At 41.3% G+C, this 14457-nt stretch overlaps 1 protein-coding gene across 32 annotated transcripts in view; it reads right to left on the reverse strand.

Annotated features, from left to right (window-relative positions):
• The window catches only part of C2CD5 (C2 calcium dependent domain containing 5), an 88369-nt gene that overhangs the window by 12893 nt on the left and 61019 nt on the right, over nucleotides 1-14457 (reverse strand). For all 32 annotated transcript variants that reach the window (XM_081879662.1, XM_081879656.1, XM_081879634.1 and 29 more), the window contains 6 exons: nucleotides 12835-12898; nucleotides 7938-7999; nucleotides 6046-6144; nucleotides 5084-5173; nucleotides 2849-2936; nucleotides 1809-1895 (listed from right to left, as the gene is read on the reverse strand). In XM_081879662.1, the coding sequence (XP_081735788.1) occupies nucleotides 1809-1895; nucleotides 2849-2936; nucleotides 5084-5173; nucleotides 6046-6144; nucleotides 7938-7999; nucleotides 12835-12898 (490 nt within the window). The remainder of the gene's footprint in view (nucleotides 1-1808; nucleotides 1896-2848; nucleotides 2937-5083; nucleotides 5174-6045; nucleotides 6145-7937; nucleotides 8000-12834; nucleotides 12899-14457) is intronic.

The following is a 14457-nucleotide window of genomic DNA, read 5'->3' on the forward strand; positions in this document are numbered from 1 at the left end:
AAAATTATTTTGTTGCCTTATACCAAAAAAAGTTATCAAAGCAAGCTACAACAATAAAATCCATACAACTAAAATTCATAACAAATACAGTATTTAAAATCTGTAACAGACTAAATGTTATTATCCACAATAATTAATAAGCAAAAATACATTTTCTTCACATAAAATTAACTGATTAAGTTCTCATTCAGCACTTTCCTGCTGGAGCCTCTCTTTGAAGTTCATTTGTTGAACATACACCTTTCAACAGGATGGAACCTCATATATCCAACAAAGTAGGTGTAATGGTTATAAGGGGTTGCTTGTGCATAAGTTACCGTCGCTGCTGGCTAGATTGCCTGGTTAACCTTGTCTCGGCTGACAGCCCTTTACTCCGTGGCCGTTCAGTCGCTCGCAGAATCCGTCAGTGGGCGTTTCTTGAGCCTCTTCCAGCAAAGAAGCTGTTTGACGCCAAGTCTCCTCCTACTCTCCCTGCGCGGAAATCTTCTGCGCAGGGAAGGAGTTGGCAGAGGTGTGCCCGTGCTCTCCCCACTAGTTTCAGGCGAAGAGTCTTGGAGACCCCTCTCCGGATCCTCCATCTCCCTCCCTTCTCTACTGGTGTTGCGCTGATTTCCTTCCCCTCTGCTGGTCCCCTCTCCTGCATCGCTCGAGAGCCTTGCCTCCACCTCTCGCTCCGATGTCAGTTCCCTGACAGTAGGCTCTTGCCACAAACACCTACACCATGATAAAACTGTTCATCTTTTAATGTATCACAAGACTCTTTGTTGATTTGGGCTGCAATTCTATGCCCACTTACCTTGAAGTAAGCCCACTGAAATTACTGGGACTTGCTTCACAACAGACATGTATAGCGTTATACGTTTGACCTCTTTACAGATTGCTGTGTTGACTTGAGTAGCAAAACACTTTCACAAGACATGGCATTTCAAATTAGCTTTCCAATGCAATGCTAATATCTCTTTTTCTAGGTAGTTACCTGTTTAGACCTCATCAGTTTAATGCAAAATTTGGAATGTTTATTCCAGTGATCATTACTCTGCACTTATGTCAAATCACATACTTTGCCTCATCTCCCTAGTTTGGATTAATCATTTTGTGGCTCCCCACTGTGAAGTCTACAACCTCTGTATTAGGATAAAGATTTAGGACAGGCTTCCTCAAACATGGCCCTCTAGATGTTTTTGAGACTACAATTCCCATCATCCCTGACCATGGTCCTGCTACCTAGGGATCAGGGGAGTCGTAGGCCAAAAACATCTGGAGGGCTGAGTTTGAGGAAGCCTGATTTAGGATGAGGGTGGTGGAACATTTCCTTTCCTTTGGAAAATACCTGGCACGGCGCATTGTTAGTTATATCTGCCTCTCCAAGAGAAATAATCTATAATATTTACAATTCTTAAAATTCCAAAGACTTGCTTCAGACTCAGCATAACCCATTGCTTCAGAGCACATTTTGTAGTTAGATAAACCACCTCATACTTTTCCGAAATGCAGCTGTCTCTAGACTAGAATGGCTGTTTGGCAGCAGCTCAAAGCAGCATCAGAAGAGCAGTAAAAGAAGCGCAAGTTGTTCCTGTTCATTTGCTCCCTCTTCAGCAGCAGCCACCCTGTTTTTAAAAAGAGACTGCACAGCGAACATATTAAGAACATTTTGTTTTGCTCTCCTCACATATCCGGAGGATGAAGTCTTTTTGGCAAACAAAAAACTTGCATTGCGTAACAGGGCTACTTCTAAGGTTGACAAACAAAAAAGGAGCAAGTGGATGGAACACAGGAAGATAAGCATATGGCCTTTTTCTTTAACCAACCTTTTGCTGGCGAGAATTGCTGGGGAGCATGAGGATCAGAAGAAAGCTCCATGGTAAACTGTAGCTGTTCTTCATTGTCTGTAGAAGCTGGCAACAAAAACAAAAACAGAAGAAGAAAGGCACAAAAACCTTAATTTATTTCTCCTTTACAAAATCCACATATACCTACCTACACAAATAAAACAAAAAACCCCACAGACTTGGTTGTATCCAATGAAATTGTCCCTTTAGTGCAAGGACTTCTGCCTGCACAATGGGACTTCCTCTTCCTCTCTTCTGCTCCCCCAATCTATTCTGGATTTACTCTGGGGAGAAAAAAAGATGACCTGCTGCACAGTCAGAAGTCATTGTGCTAACAGGACAACTTCGTTAGCAATCCACTGTAGTGGAAAGCAAAGAGATGTTCACTAATAACTACAGTTCACTTAACTGATTAAGTAGCACTAGCAGCTTCTTTCTAAATATGCCCTGAAGACCTGTGCCCCTCTGGAAAAATCACCGGTTAAATTGAGATATCACGCCTTAAGGTTAGCCACAGGTATTGCTTCAGTTGATGTTAATTCTATTCCCCAGAGGCATGAACGCAGGGCACTTTAATGCAGTTTACTCTCAGACTCACACCCTGTAAGCCACTGCACACACTACAATTAAATTAATCGATCTTAATCAAGGCATGGGATTAAATACATTAGAGTTTCAATCCACCCCCAGCATCTGCATGCAGCATCACCATCCCAGTGTGTGTGTGAGCAGCATAAATGTATGATTGTTTCACTTGCTTGTGAAATATGCCACAGCCTGCAAGAAGTGGTTAAAAGCAAACCTGAGAATGATAAAAGCTGCTTGACCGTAATGATTTTAAAGATGAAATATGTTGCAGCAACATTAGGAAAGGGTGTCTAGGCTGCAGTGCTGCACCTAATGACACCCACTTAGGCCCAATTAAATGAATGGACATCCTGAGATGGCTGTGACAATGAACAATTATAGCACACATAACAGGCAAGAGCTGACAGTTTTAAGTTCCTCAATGTGTTTACCTCTTTGTAATGTTTTTTCTGCAGGAGTTTTAGCTGCTTGCAAAGCTTGGTGTTTGTCAAATGTTATTGCAACTGCTGTAACAGTGACCTGCAATTGTAAATATAATGTCAGGTTTTTATTCCTTAGACTTTATTTCAAAGTTTTAAATTAACCCCGTCTACACTTTGGGGAGATATACAGACACACATTGTGCAAACCTTCACACTTTGCTTTTTAACTTAACCATGGCATTTTTCTTAACTGGTGGTTAATGGAAATCTTCACTTGCTGATCTCAGCAAACGGCATGCTCAAGGGTGAAGGAGCCAACTGGGCTTGAAGAGGTGTTGGGAAGCGCACCTCCACTGGCCCTCACTGGGTGCCAGTCCAAGCTCAATTGACCGCCTGGGGGACAGAGACTTGCCATGAACCAGAACTTTGCATCTGTGGACCACACCAAGTATTTAAATACTGGACATGCCACACAGAGACACATTAGTGTTGGAGGTGACTTCCCTGCTCACCTTCCCTCTGTCGCATACTCTTGCTATGGGCACCAGCTGTCACTAGTTACCCTCCACATGTTTAGCTGTTTGGGGGGGATTTTTTTGCCTTCCTCATCAGTCAGGATGTTTTCTGGCATTTTATTGCCAGAACATCTGTTGGTGAGTGAAGGGCACTCAGAAGGAACATCAGTCATGCGGGGGGAGGGGGCTAAGGAATATTGGGGGCACCAATTAGGCCTTGGCCCCAGCTTAGGGGCAGGGTTGCCCGTCACCCATCCAGGTTCTTGGATGAGGCCTTCCTGAAAACGGCCCACATCAGGGTGAACCCCTGATGCCAGGGGACTCCTATGCGCATTCCACAGCTGGTGGGGCTGGAGAGAGAAATACCGGGCAGCAGGCAGGCTGTCCAATGAGGTGAGGATTTGCCCTGTGCCTTGCCAATCCCGGACTCTCATTTCGGGTGCAGTGGGTGCAAGACAGGTTTGAAAGCAAAAACTTTTACAGAACATCATAACCTAATCACTATGGATTGGATCCAACCTAAGGTTGCAATTGATCTCACCTTCTTTTTAGGGCTTGTGTGCACTGGACAGAGGTTTCCTCTATCAAGCCCTGCTAGCTTCCACCGATGGAGTGATGCCAGTGTCACCCCACTGGCAGGAAACTCTCTGTTCTGCCTGCGAAACATGCAAGTGGCCAGAAGTGCCACAGGCTGGATTGCCAGCAGCCTGTAGAAAGCCCCCAAATGGGGGAGGGGCTGTGGCAGCCTGGAATCTGCTAGATCCAAAACTAGCACCATGGGACAGCATTGGGTCTGATCACTGGACTAGCCCATTGTCTCCCACCCCCAAAATCAACAGAACCTGATGGCAGGTATGACTGTAATAGTCTGAATCCAACTCAATGATCTTTCAATACAAACTACTCCATTGAATGAGCCTATTTTGATAACTTGTAATTAGAAATAAAGATGTCTGGGACTGTGTAAAGGAAAAATGGTAGGCAACTATCCAAGGCAATGGTACTTTATATGGCTGATTTGAGATTTTATAAAACTTCTACTCTGCCTTCCTCGCAAGCTGGCCCAGGGCAGCAAACCACAAAACAGCACATTTTTTTTTTTTAAAAAAAACAACAATTACAAGCATTACAACCATCTGAAAAACCTTTTAAGTTTTCATGCAACAGTGTAATCATAGTAAGGTTTTGTTTCTGTCAGCATTCCTCACAACAACTTTGAAAGAAAAAAATTTAATTAAACATGATTTCACCATACTCTGGGGCATGCAAATAACTGAAAAGGTTAGAATGCAGTCAAACCTCTCATTTAAATACAGCAATTGCTAAAATAGGCTCACAGCATGGCCACACATAATTTAAAAGGAAATGGCAACGAGCACTGCAATTACATGGAACCACATGAATATTTCTGTGGAGACACATTTAAATTATCAAAGTTATATACTATGTCCAGGGCCTTGCCGAAAACAGCCACATTCTTGAGAATGTGTGTCCTACAGCAACTGAGCAAAAGGAGCATTACAACTGTCATTCTCCAAAGTATCTTCATAAACTTTGTTTGCTAAGCAGTCCAAGCTTTTAAACTCAAAATTGTAAAACTCAATGGCTGGGAAGGAGCTTTCAGCATAACCTGTGTCTGACTTGACCAGCTTTACTTTTTCAAAGTCTGCTCCTGTCACAGATTAATGTGAAGAGCTTCAAATACAAAAAGGTGAATGGACTGGCTTACCTGAATTAATTCATCCTCTGGAAGAGCAACTGTAAAATTTACATGGCACAGACAGCAAGGAATCATAGATCGAAGTTTAAAATACAGGCTCTGTTGAACACAAGAAATTAGTATATATTATGTATCTAGTATGCTCTGAATTGGTGGAAGTCTGGGTTTCATTTCTTTGTAGCCCAACTCTAATTCCCTGCTTCAGCTACATCAGTGTGAGCAGATGCTGCCATCTACCTTTAAAGTGTGCATGAATCATTTTGAGTATGCTGTTTCTGGCATACTTGGACCCTTGCCTGTAGTGGTTTGCAAAAGATATGTTGGAAAGATTCATACATTTGGAGATATATATTGCAAATATGTATGTTGGGGGGAGAGACTCAGTTTCTTACAGTGGCATTAAAATGGCATTTAAGAATCATCTGATGACTTTGCTAATTACTGTATAGTTGCCAACATTTGTCACTCCATGCTGAATGTGTGGCTTTTGGTCAAACTCCAGAAATGCCCATGCAAGAAATCTTCCATCTCTGGGACAGGTGTTGTGCTGCTACTGGATTTGTATGTTGTCAGTGGTTTTCAGGAATGTAGTTTTGGTGAAAAGCACCCTTGATGTTTTAAAGTAGATAGGTAATGAATCACATACACTGATACTTACTCTGGTGTCTTAACAAGAAAATAGATGTAGACTTGCATTATCTTATGTGCCATTTAACATTTGTATATGATTTCCTGAGACCTAAAGTTGGAATGGACCAGGTAGCCATCTAGTACAACCGTTTGCTACAATGCTGTGCCCACCCGCTCGCCAGCATTGTCCCATTCAGTATTAGCTTATGCAATCCACTCCACAGTTTGCCACAAGCAGAAAAGTAGGCACTGAGAAGTGACAGAAAAGTAATTCTACGTACCATTGGCAAAAAAACTTAATAGTTCAAACACATACATAGTTCCAGCAGCCATTCATTTACCTTGAGCAGATTCTCACAGAGATCATTAAAGGTCTTGTTGAGTGTTTGGTTTGTTAGGGTAACATTATTAAGTCTGGAGACTCTCACTGATGTGAACATCTAAAGCAGAAACATCAAATTAAACGAGTTACTGTTTAAATATAATTTTATTACAGACCATATAAGTAATTAAGGTTGAGAGAGGTGATGAAGTTTGTTGTTGTTGTTGTTGTTGTTGCTGTTGTTGTTGTTTTAAATCCAGGATGACTTAACACAGATAGAACTTGTCTGTTCCATTTTACAGTACAACTAAGAGCCATGAACCTGTGTTGGTATGTGCAGGTAAATTCTATATGTGCTATGTATTTATATAAAGGAGGGGCATGGGTTTGTACCAGAGAAGGGAAAGATTAGGAACATAGTTTAGAGTTTAACTTTTAGGTTTGGTTTCAAATATCTGTGAGCTGAAGGTGCAGGGGGGTAGTGGAGAAACCCACTAGCATTTTTCCACAAAAACTTCACATGGTGCTACAACAAAACTCAGTCTTGATGAGCACTTCATTTGCTTGATGGTGTTAAAACTGTTCTCGATGGGTTTACACTCATACCCACACCAGGTTCACAGCTTGAGGACACTCCTAGGTCTGTCACAACAGACCCAAGTTACATCAGTGGCACATAATGTGTTTCACCAGCTTAGGCTGTTCCCAGTAGTAACTGGGACCTCTCCCAAATAGCCAGTCACCCATGCTCTGGTAATGCTCCAATTAGACTACCGTAACCTGGTAGATGAGGGTGGGGACATGTTGCACTTGCACACAGCTCAGAAACTGAAAACTGCACAGAACACAGTTGGTAGGACGCTAACTGAGACTGGTCATCGGGAACAAAACCTCAGTAATATTGAATATTGGTTCCTGGTGCATTTCAAAGTGCAATTCAAATTGCTAGCACTTAGCTATAATGCCCTATACTGTTTGGGACCCAGGGAAATGGAACAGTAATTACTCCCATAGCAACTTGGCTGTGTATTAAAATAATCTTATCAGCGCTCTCGTTTGAATGCCTCCACCTGAGGTGAAGTGGCTAGCAACCAAGGAGAAGAAGGCACATTTAGATGTGGTGCCTGGAAGGCTTGCAGGGCATGCAAACTATTTTATTTGGGGCACCAAATACTTTTCCTCCTCCAATTTTAAAAACAGTATTTTTTGCGCCTGCTTTGTGTGGCCTTTTCCCCACTGCAATTTATGTTTTGATCTTATGTTGTATTATTATTATTATTTGCATCTTTGTAAAGTGCCCTGTAAACCTTTGTTGAAGAGAGATGTTCAGGTCCACTCATTCATTTGTTAAGGTGGGTTTCACAGCAGTTCTCATGCTTCATCTTGAGCACAGTTTGCAGAAGCCAAACAATCTCTTAATAATAATAACAACAACAACAACAACAATAATAATTTATTTACACCCCGCCCATCTGGCTGGGCTTCCCCAGCCACTCTGGGCTGCTTCCCCAAAAAATATTAAAATACTATAATATATCCCATCCCAACCTGTTGCCTTCCAGTTGTTGGTGATGGCTGGTAAGAGTTGTAGTCCAAAACATCTGGAGGGCAGCAGGATGAGGAAGGGGACTCTAGTGGAAGGTGTAAAAATGGTCCTTCTCTGAGTGGAAGGGCACCTTTAGATACAATCCATCGTGCCACCACTGGGCCCTAATGTCCCTGACACCTAATTTTTTATAAAGAACTGATGGTATGGGGGATCTTGCTCCTATAATTTTTTTACATGGATAATTATTCTTACGAATGCTAAACACTGTGTTAGACACAAATCATTATTTAGGTCTGAGATTATACATTTCACTATGAAAGAAAAGGCATTTATTTTTTGTTTTTGTATGCTTTTTTCTTTACCTGTATATCAGAAGTCCAGTTATTTATACCAGGCATAATTTCTGTGTTGCAGCTATAAAATCCTGCCAAATCACATAAAAGGTATTATTTTTAATAGCAGAGAACATTATTATGGTGCTGTGTAACATGATCAGCTTTCAAGTTTTGTGTAGTTTCACAGCTAGATTTTCAACTAGCGTAATATATCAGAAAAACACAATCCAGAAATATTCTGCACAAATATGTGTGCTAATCCTTAGAAAAAGTAAGAGTACAGAAAGTTTTTAAAATGCAATGTCAGGGCTGGTTCAACTGCAGGTCAGTACGGAGACTCAGAGCTGAACTGTAAAATTGATTCTTTATTCAAGGAAACAGAATACAAACAAGAAAATCCTACGCGAGACTGGCCCCACTGAAGAATTTGCCAGAACTGATGATCTGATCACTTCCCCCTAAGTCTCCTCCCCATCCAGCTGTTTTCCCTGCAGTCTTAAACTCTGCTGGCAAGGGGGCCCGCTGCAACCTCCAGGCTTGTCATTCTGCTGCATGCAAAATTCTCCAAGTGCTTGGAGACAAGGGGGGGGGGGGAGAGCTGCATACAGTAGGACCAGCAGGCTCCTGTGAATCTGTTGCAGCCTCAGCCCCCACCTCCCCTACTCCTGCCATTTTCTGCCTCTTCTTCCTCCCTCTCTCTCACTCAAGCCTGTTGCTTGTTCAGCATTCAACCATTCTGCCTGCACCCCCTTCATCCTCTGACTGTCTTCCATGTGCCACCAACATTCCCTGGGTTTGGAGCCTTCCTCTTCTGAGGCTTCACTAGCGGGTTCTCCGGCTGCAGCCTCCCACCATTCCTAATTGCCCAGCCAGTCCCTGACATCCCACTTGTGAAAGTGGCCAGGATTACATATTTTAAGCAACCATGCAGGAAAACAGTAAAAATATAATATGAGCCAGAGATCCCCGACTGGAGAAAGGCCATGATTCAGTGGCACAGGATTTGCTTTTCAAGCAGAAGCTTCCATGATCAATCCCCAGCATCTCCAGGTAGGGCTATGGAGAACTCCTGCTGCCAGTCAGTGTCAACCATACTGAGCTAGATGGACCAATGGTCAAACGCAATATAAGGTGGTTCCTTTGAAAGTACTTGCAGTCAGATTAAAAAAAAATAATAACTGCAAAATCCAATCAGTTGTTCAGTCTAGGTGACTGAAGATAGACTGAATAAGAAGAGATAAATTTTTGATATTTTTCAACCTTCTAGTTCTCATAATTGTAGAGAAAATCAACAAAATACACTTTGTAAAGTGTTCATGAGAAATAAATCCCACTAGCACTCTACAGTGGCTGAAAAATTCCACCAGGGGGCACTCCTAGAGCCACAAATGCTCTTAAGTCCATTATGGAATGCAGCAAGAGAAGTAGATCTATTCTAGCCTATATATGAGAAACTGACTACCAAAAAATACTGAAAGGGTTTAAAGGAAGAAAGACGATATTGGAGGGAGGACTACAAAATGATGTATCAAAAGTGTCAAGTGGCTAGTAGATTGTGGACAACTTGGAAGTTGAGAAATAAAAACAAATGGGCACTAAAATATAACAATTATTACGGATGTTGTTGGTAGACTCACTAGCCCATGAAGTGTGATTGTGCATAATTTATTACTTATAGAATTTGTATTGAATATTTTGACATGACAGTCCTCAAAGCGGTTTATAAACAGCCAATATAAAACTAAGTAACTAAAAGATAATATAAAGGCAATATCCAAAAGGTTTTCCACATATTTTGCATTTGTCTCTGCTATTCTCAAGGGCTGTGAAGTGGTGGGAAGGACAGAATCCTGCTATTATACAGTTGTGATGCACTGCAGAAAATCATGAAACTGATAAGTTAATGGAAGAACACAGCATTTTAGCACGCTGAGCGCCCCACCCACTGTACCCTTTTTAGTTGTTTGACTTTGAAACCTTTTCTGTCCACTGACCTAAAAGACAGTTCACGGACAGCAGTTTATTCAAGTACAAGTTAGCGGCATCTGTTATTGGACTTGCAGGGCCTCAAACAGTGCAAAGTACAAGTGTGTTTTCAAATTCTGGAGGTTAAGCAGTTTCAAGAGATAAGAGAGTGGGGTGGGGGGATGACCATGACTGTGGAAGAACGTCAGAAAAGCCCAAATGGATCGCATCAAATATCCATCAACTGTAGGAAGTATCCTGTTACCAACATCAGTCAATCAAATGCCTCTGGGAAGCCCACAAAAGCAAAACAACAGCCTCCCATTGTTGCTCCCCGCCAACTACAGTAGTACTGAGACCCTAGCTTGGTGAGCTATCTCATACTGTCTATACACAACCACTGGGCAGAGATGAGAATGGGGTAATCTATATTGGCTCCTAGGATTGGCAAGCAGCATGGATCCCTTAGACAGGCCAAGTAGAAAATACTATTCCACTGACCAGGCCAAGAGGAGGAAAGCAAGATCACAGTAATATTAAATAACAGGAGCCTGGGCTTCTAGTTTTGTCAGCAAGGCTTCTGCATTCTAAACCTCAGGGTCAAACTCAGGCACTCCCAGTTCCAGCAACAGAACTAAAGGACCCTCCACTGGAGAAAGCACAGTCCAGTTCTGGGTGCAAGTATGGCTGTCCCAATCTCAGGCTAGTCAACACGGTTTGTAATGGTATGCAAGACTACTCTATGATTTACTGTAGGCCATATCCACACACACTGACTTCTTGTAACCAAGACCACCTTCAAAATATAGCATTTTTAAATAAAAAAAATTGGTCCTCCATGCAAAAAGGTTTTTTATTACCTGCAAAACATGTCCATTCCCCTGTACTTCATTTTTTACTGACAGCTCCTATGGATCCCTTTCTGTGACACTATACAGTGGTACCTCTTGATGCAAACGGGATCCATTCCGGAGCCCCGTTCGCATCCTGAGCAGAACGCAACCTGCGTCTCCGCACCTGCTTCTGCGCATGCACGTGATGTCATGCGCAAGCAGCAAAACCCGGAAGTAACGCGTTCCGTTACTTTCGGGTCGCCGTGGAATGCAACCTGAAAACACTCAACCTGAAGCTACTTTAACCCGAGGTAGGACTGTAATGTCAAAAGGTTTTTGTTAGCCCCTGAAAGACTGCCTCAGAATTTGTCCTTTTAAACAAATGCAATTTTATGAGCTATAATGAATGATTTAAAATAGTGTAAAACAGCTGCTGGGAATGCTTTTTGGAAAGCAAGCCTTGAGAACTGCAGCTATTACCACAGCCACTTTTACATGCAGCCCCAGAGTTCACCAGGGGTCAGCGTGGCCCTCGGCCTGAAAAGGATTAGCCACCCGTGAACAAGAATATATACAATTTCTATGAACACAACAGATTTATTAACCAACTGCTCAACAATAATAGGATGGATTCTTAACCAGCAGAACCTTGAATCAATGCTAGGATCCCCTTAATCTGAGCATGTTTAATCACCCTTCAGCAGGTAATATGAAGGTTTCTAATTTGTGGTGCCAGCACAAAAAAAGGAAAGTCATCTCTTTTTTATTTTATAAATCCTAAAAAGTTGGAAGGCGGGTAAAGTGAGCTAATCCAGGGACCAATTACATAAAGACCTACACTGAAAAGATTGGTCACATTAGTAGCATTTGGAGAACAAACCTTCAGGGTCACGCTGCAAAGCATGTCAGAAAAGAGTCAACCCTCAACTTGTTCTAATCTGACTCTGTGGACATGGGAACCTCATCAGGGCACAGCCATTATAACCCACCCGATATTGAAGGAACAAACACCCACACAACGGCTACTGAAATGCACACAGCTTATTGGTAGATTGTATTGCAGTACCGACCAATCCTTCAACAACTTAGTCGAAAACACACGCATAGAGCCAGGCAGGACTCAAGCACTTCTTTGAGGATTGTGCAAGTTTGGTCTTTCAGCCTTTATCTCAGCCAGTGCCAGAAGAGATAGCATTAGAGAGGTACTGTAAATGAATCCACCCTGTTTTAGACAAATATTTAACAAGTATCCAAGGTTATCAATCCTGTGGAGTTAGATGAGGAAAACAGGCTTAAAACCAATATTGAAGTATTAATTCAGAGCATCAAACTAGCATTCTGCGTTAGGCGATGCCAAAGCAGGATAGAGAAGCACCGGAATGGAATCTGGTTTTCTGTCTGTGGGTTGACAGTACAGTGGTGCCTCGCAAGACGAAAAGAATCTGTTCAGCAAGTCTCTTCGTCTAGCGGTCTTTTCGTCTTGCGAAGCAAGCCCATTGACGGCTTAGCGGATTAGCGCTATTAGCGGTTTAGCGGCTTTTAGCGGCTTATCGGCTTAGTGGATAAGCGGATAAGCGGCTTAGAAAAAGGGGGGGAAGGGGGGGAAACCGCAGGAACTCGCAAGACATTTTCGTCTTGCGAAGCAAGCCCATAGGAAATTCGTTTTGCAAAGCACCTCCAAAACGGAAAACTCTTTCGTCTAGCGAGTTTTCCGTCTTGCGAGGCATTCGTCTTGCGGGGCACCACTGTATTTTATATATTAAAGCAGCCATCATCTCTCAACCTCAGAAACTTCTCTAATATGGGGGGTAATAATTCTGACCTACATTATAAATTCACTGTAAATCTTACTGAGATAATATCCTCTTCAGAGGGCATTGTATTATCGATCTAAAGTCCAGGCTAACAAAAGTGATTCAGATATATAGCATTAAATGTCTCACACTGTTTCAGTTCACTTTATGCAAGTAACAGTTCAATCCAAAAGTAAAGGTTCCCCACCTTTGGATGGAACATGTCCAATATACCTGATTACATGGTTCTTCATCAAATGAAGAGAATCGTCAGTTTATTGTCGGAGAGAATTGTCTAAAGTCAACAAAATTAGAAACCAATGTTTACCATACCTGAAGGTGGAGGGACATCTGTTAATAAAGAGTGAACATCTTCCATTGCATCTGTATCATCAATCTGAAAAAAGAAAGTATATAAATTATGTTGTGCACTCTGAAATTGAATTTATCAAGATTAATACAGCATATACTGTATGACATACATACATACATATACATACAGATACATACATATACATATTCGTATACGTATACGTATACATATACATATACATGAATATAGGTATAGCCAAGGCTTTTTTGCTCCTAAAAATATGTTTGGTAACTTCAGTTAGGCTTAAAATCACCATCACGACTAAGTTTGCCCCTGGACAAATTGAGCTGGAATTTAAATGTAACATGCTCAAGAGAAAGTGTGTTTATGAACACAGCCAAAATCATTTCAACTGGTTTTTCGCTCTTCAAGACAATTCAATTGATTTGGGACTATTTTTAAATGCTCATGATTATAAAACTGTCCATATTTTTTAAAAAAGATGTATTTATTTCATAAAGAATAGCTGTGCCAACTTTATAAAAATTTTATTTCCTGATCTGTAGTGGCACTAGCTGTAGTTTGGGCTGTGAAAGGGAAGGGATGCAAGCAAACAAACCTGCTAAACCAGCCCCTTCTTCAATTTTACCACTGGCACCATATGGATACCATTTTCCCCTGGCTCCCTCCACTAAACACCTCCCCTATCTCTCTCCAACATTTCTTAACTGGTGCAGCCAAATCTCCACATTGGACAGAGTGGTAAGGCGGTTAGGTAAGGGGTGAATAAGAAGGCAAAGACACAAACCCAAAACAAACTTAGTTTTTACTTAAGATTTTTGTGTGAGGTAACAAATTCAGAGTTTTTAAAGATGTTCTAGAAAAACATTTGTTTTTTTAAAAAATAGTTATGACTAGCTATCCATTAAAGCAAAATACAAATAAGAGAGGAAAAGGCATCCCCTCCCAACTTTTTGGACCACCAGACAGTAGATGACTGCTCTTTCAGTTTTCATTTCCCTAAACCTGTTAGGTCCCTTAAATATTTTGTTCAATTTTTCCCTTAGCTACTAAGTTCCTTAGCTAAATCTCTGACCTTGGTCAGAAAGCAGATGCAACAATTTCACCAACCAACCAAAATACAAAATTCTGAACAGCTATATTCCTTCAATGTCACAAATAAAGCAATACTTTGGTTAATAATTATCAAAGCAATCTTATCTAGAAATGAAAAAACAGAAGAGCTCAATGAATGCTGAGAATAACAAACAACTTATACACTTAGGTCTTCATTGATCAAACAGGAGCTAAAAAATATTTGTTGTAGGCCACTAACCCCTTTCTAGTCTTTTTTGGCTGATAGAGCATATCTGATAATTTGGATAGTTAAACTATAAGTTTGTCACTAAGAATTTTAGAGTTGCCTCTCCTAGGGCTGTTATGTTACCATGAAAATTTTTGAATTCCTGCAACTTTTTATTATAGAAAATCAGGCGTGTAAGGCAAACAATCGTATACTTTATGACAGTGGACACCCCCAACCCTCCCCAAGGATTATACTTCATGAAGTAGAATCTAGTTCACAGTAGCTTGCACCACAATAGATGTGTTAGTGTTTAACAAGAAAGTATTCTTTAATTAGC

The sequence above is a fragment of the Podarcis erhardii genome, assembly GCF_964252035.2.
Source record: "Podarcis erhardii genome assembly, chromosome: 10".
NCBI classification, from domain to species: domain Eukaryota; kingdom Metazoa; phylum Chordata; class Lepidosauria; order Squamata; family Lacertidae; genus Podarcis; species Podarcis erhardii.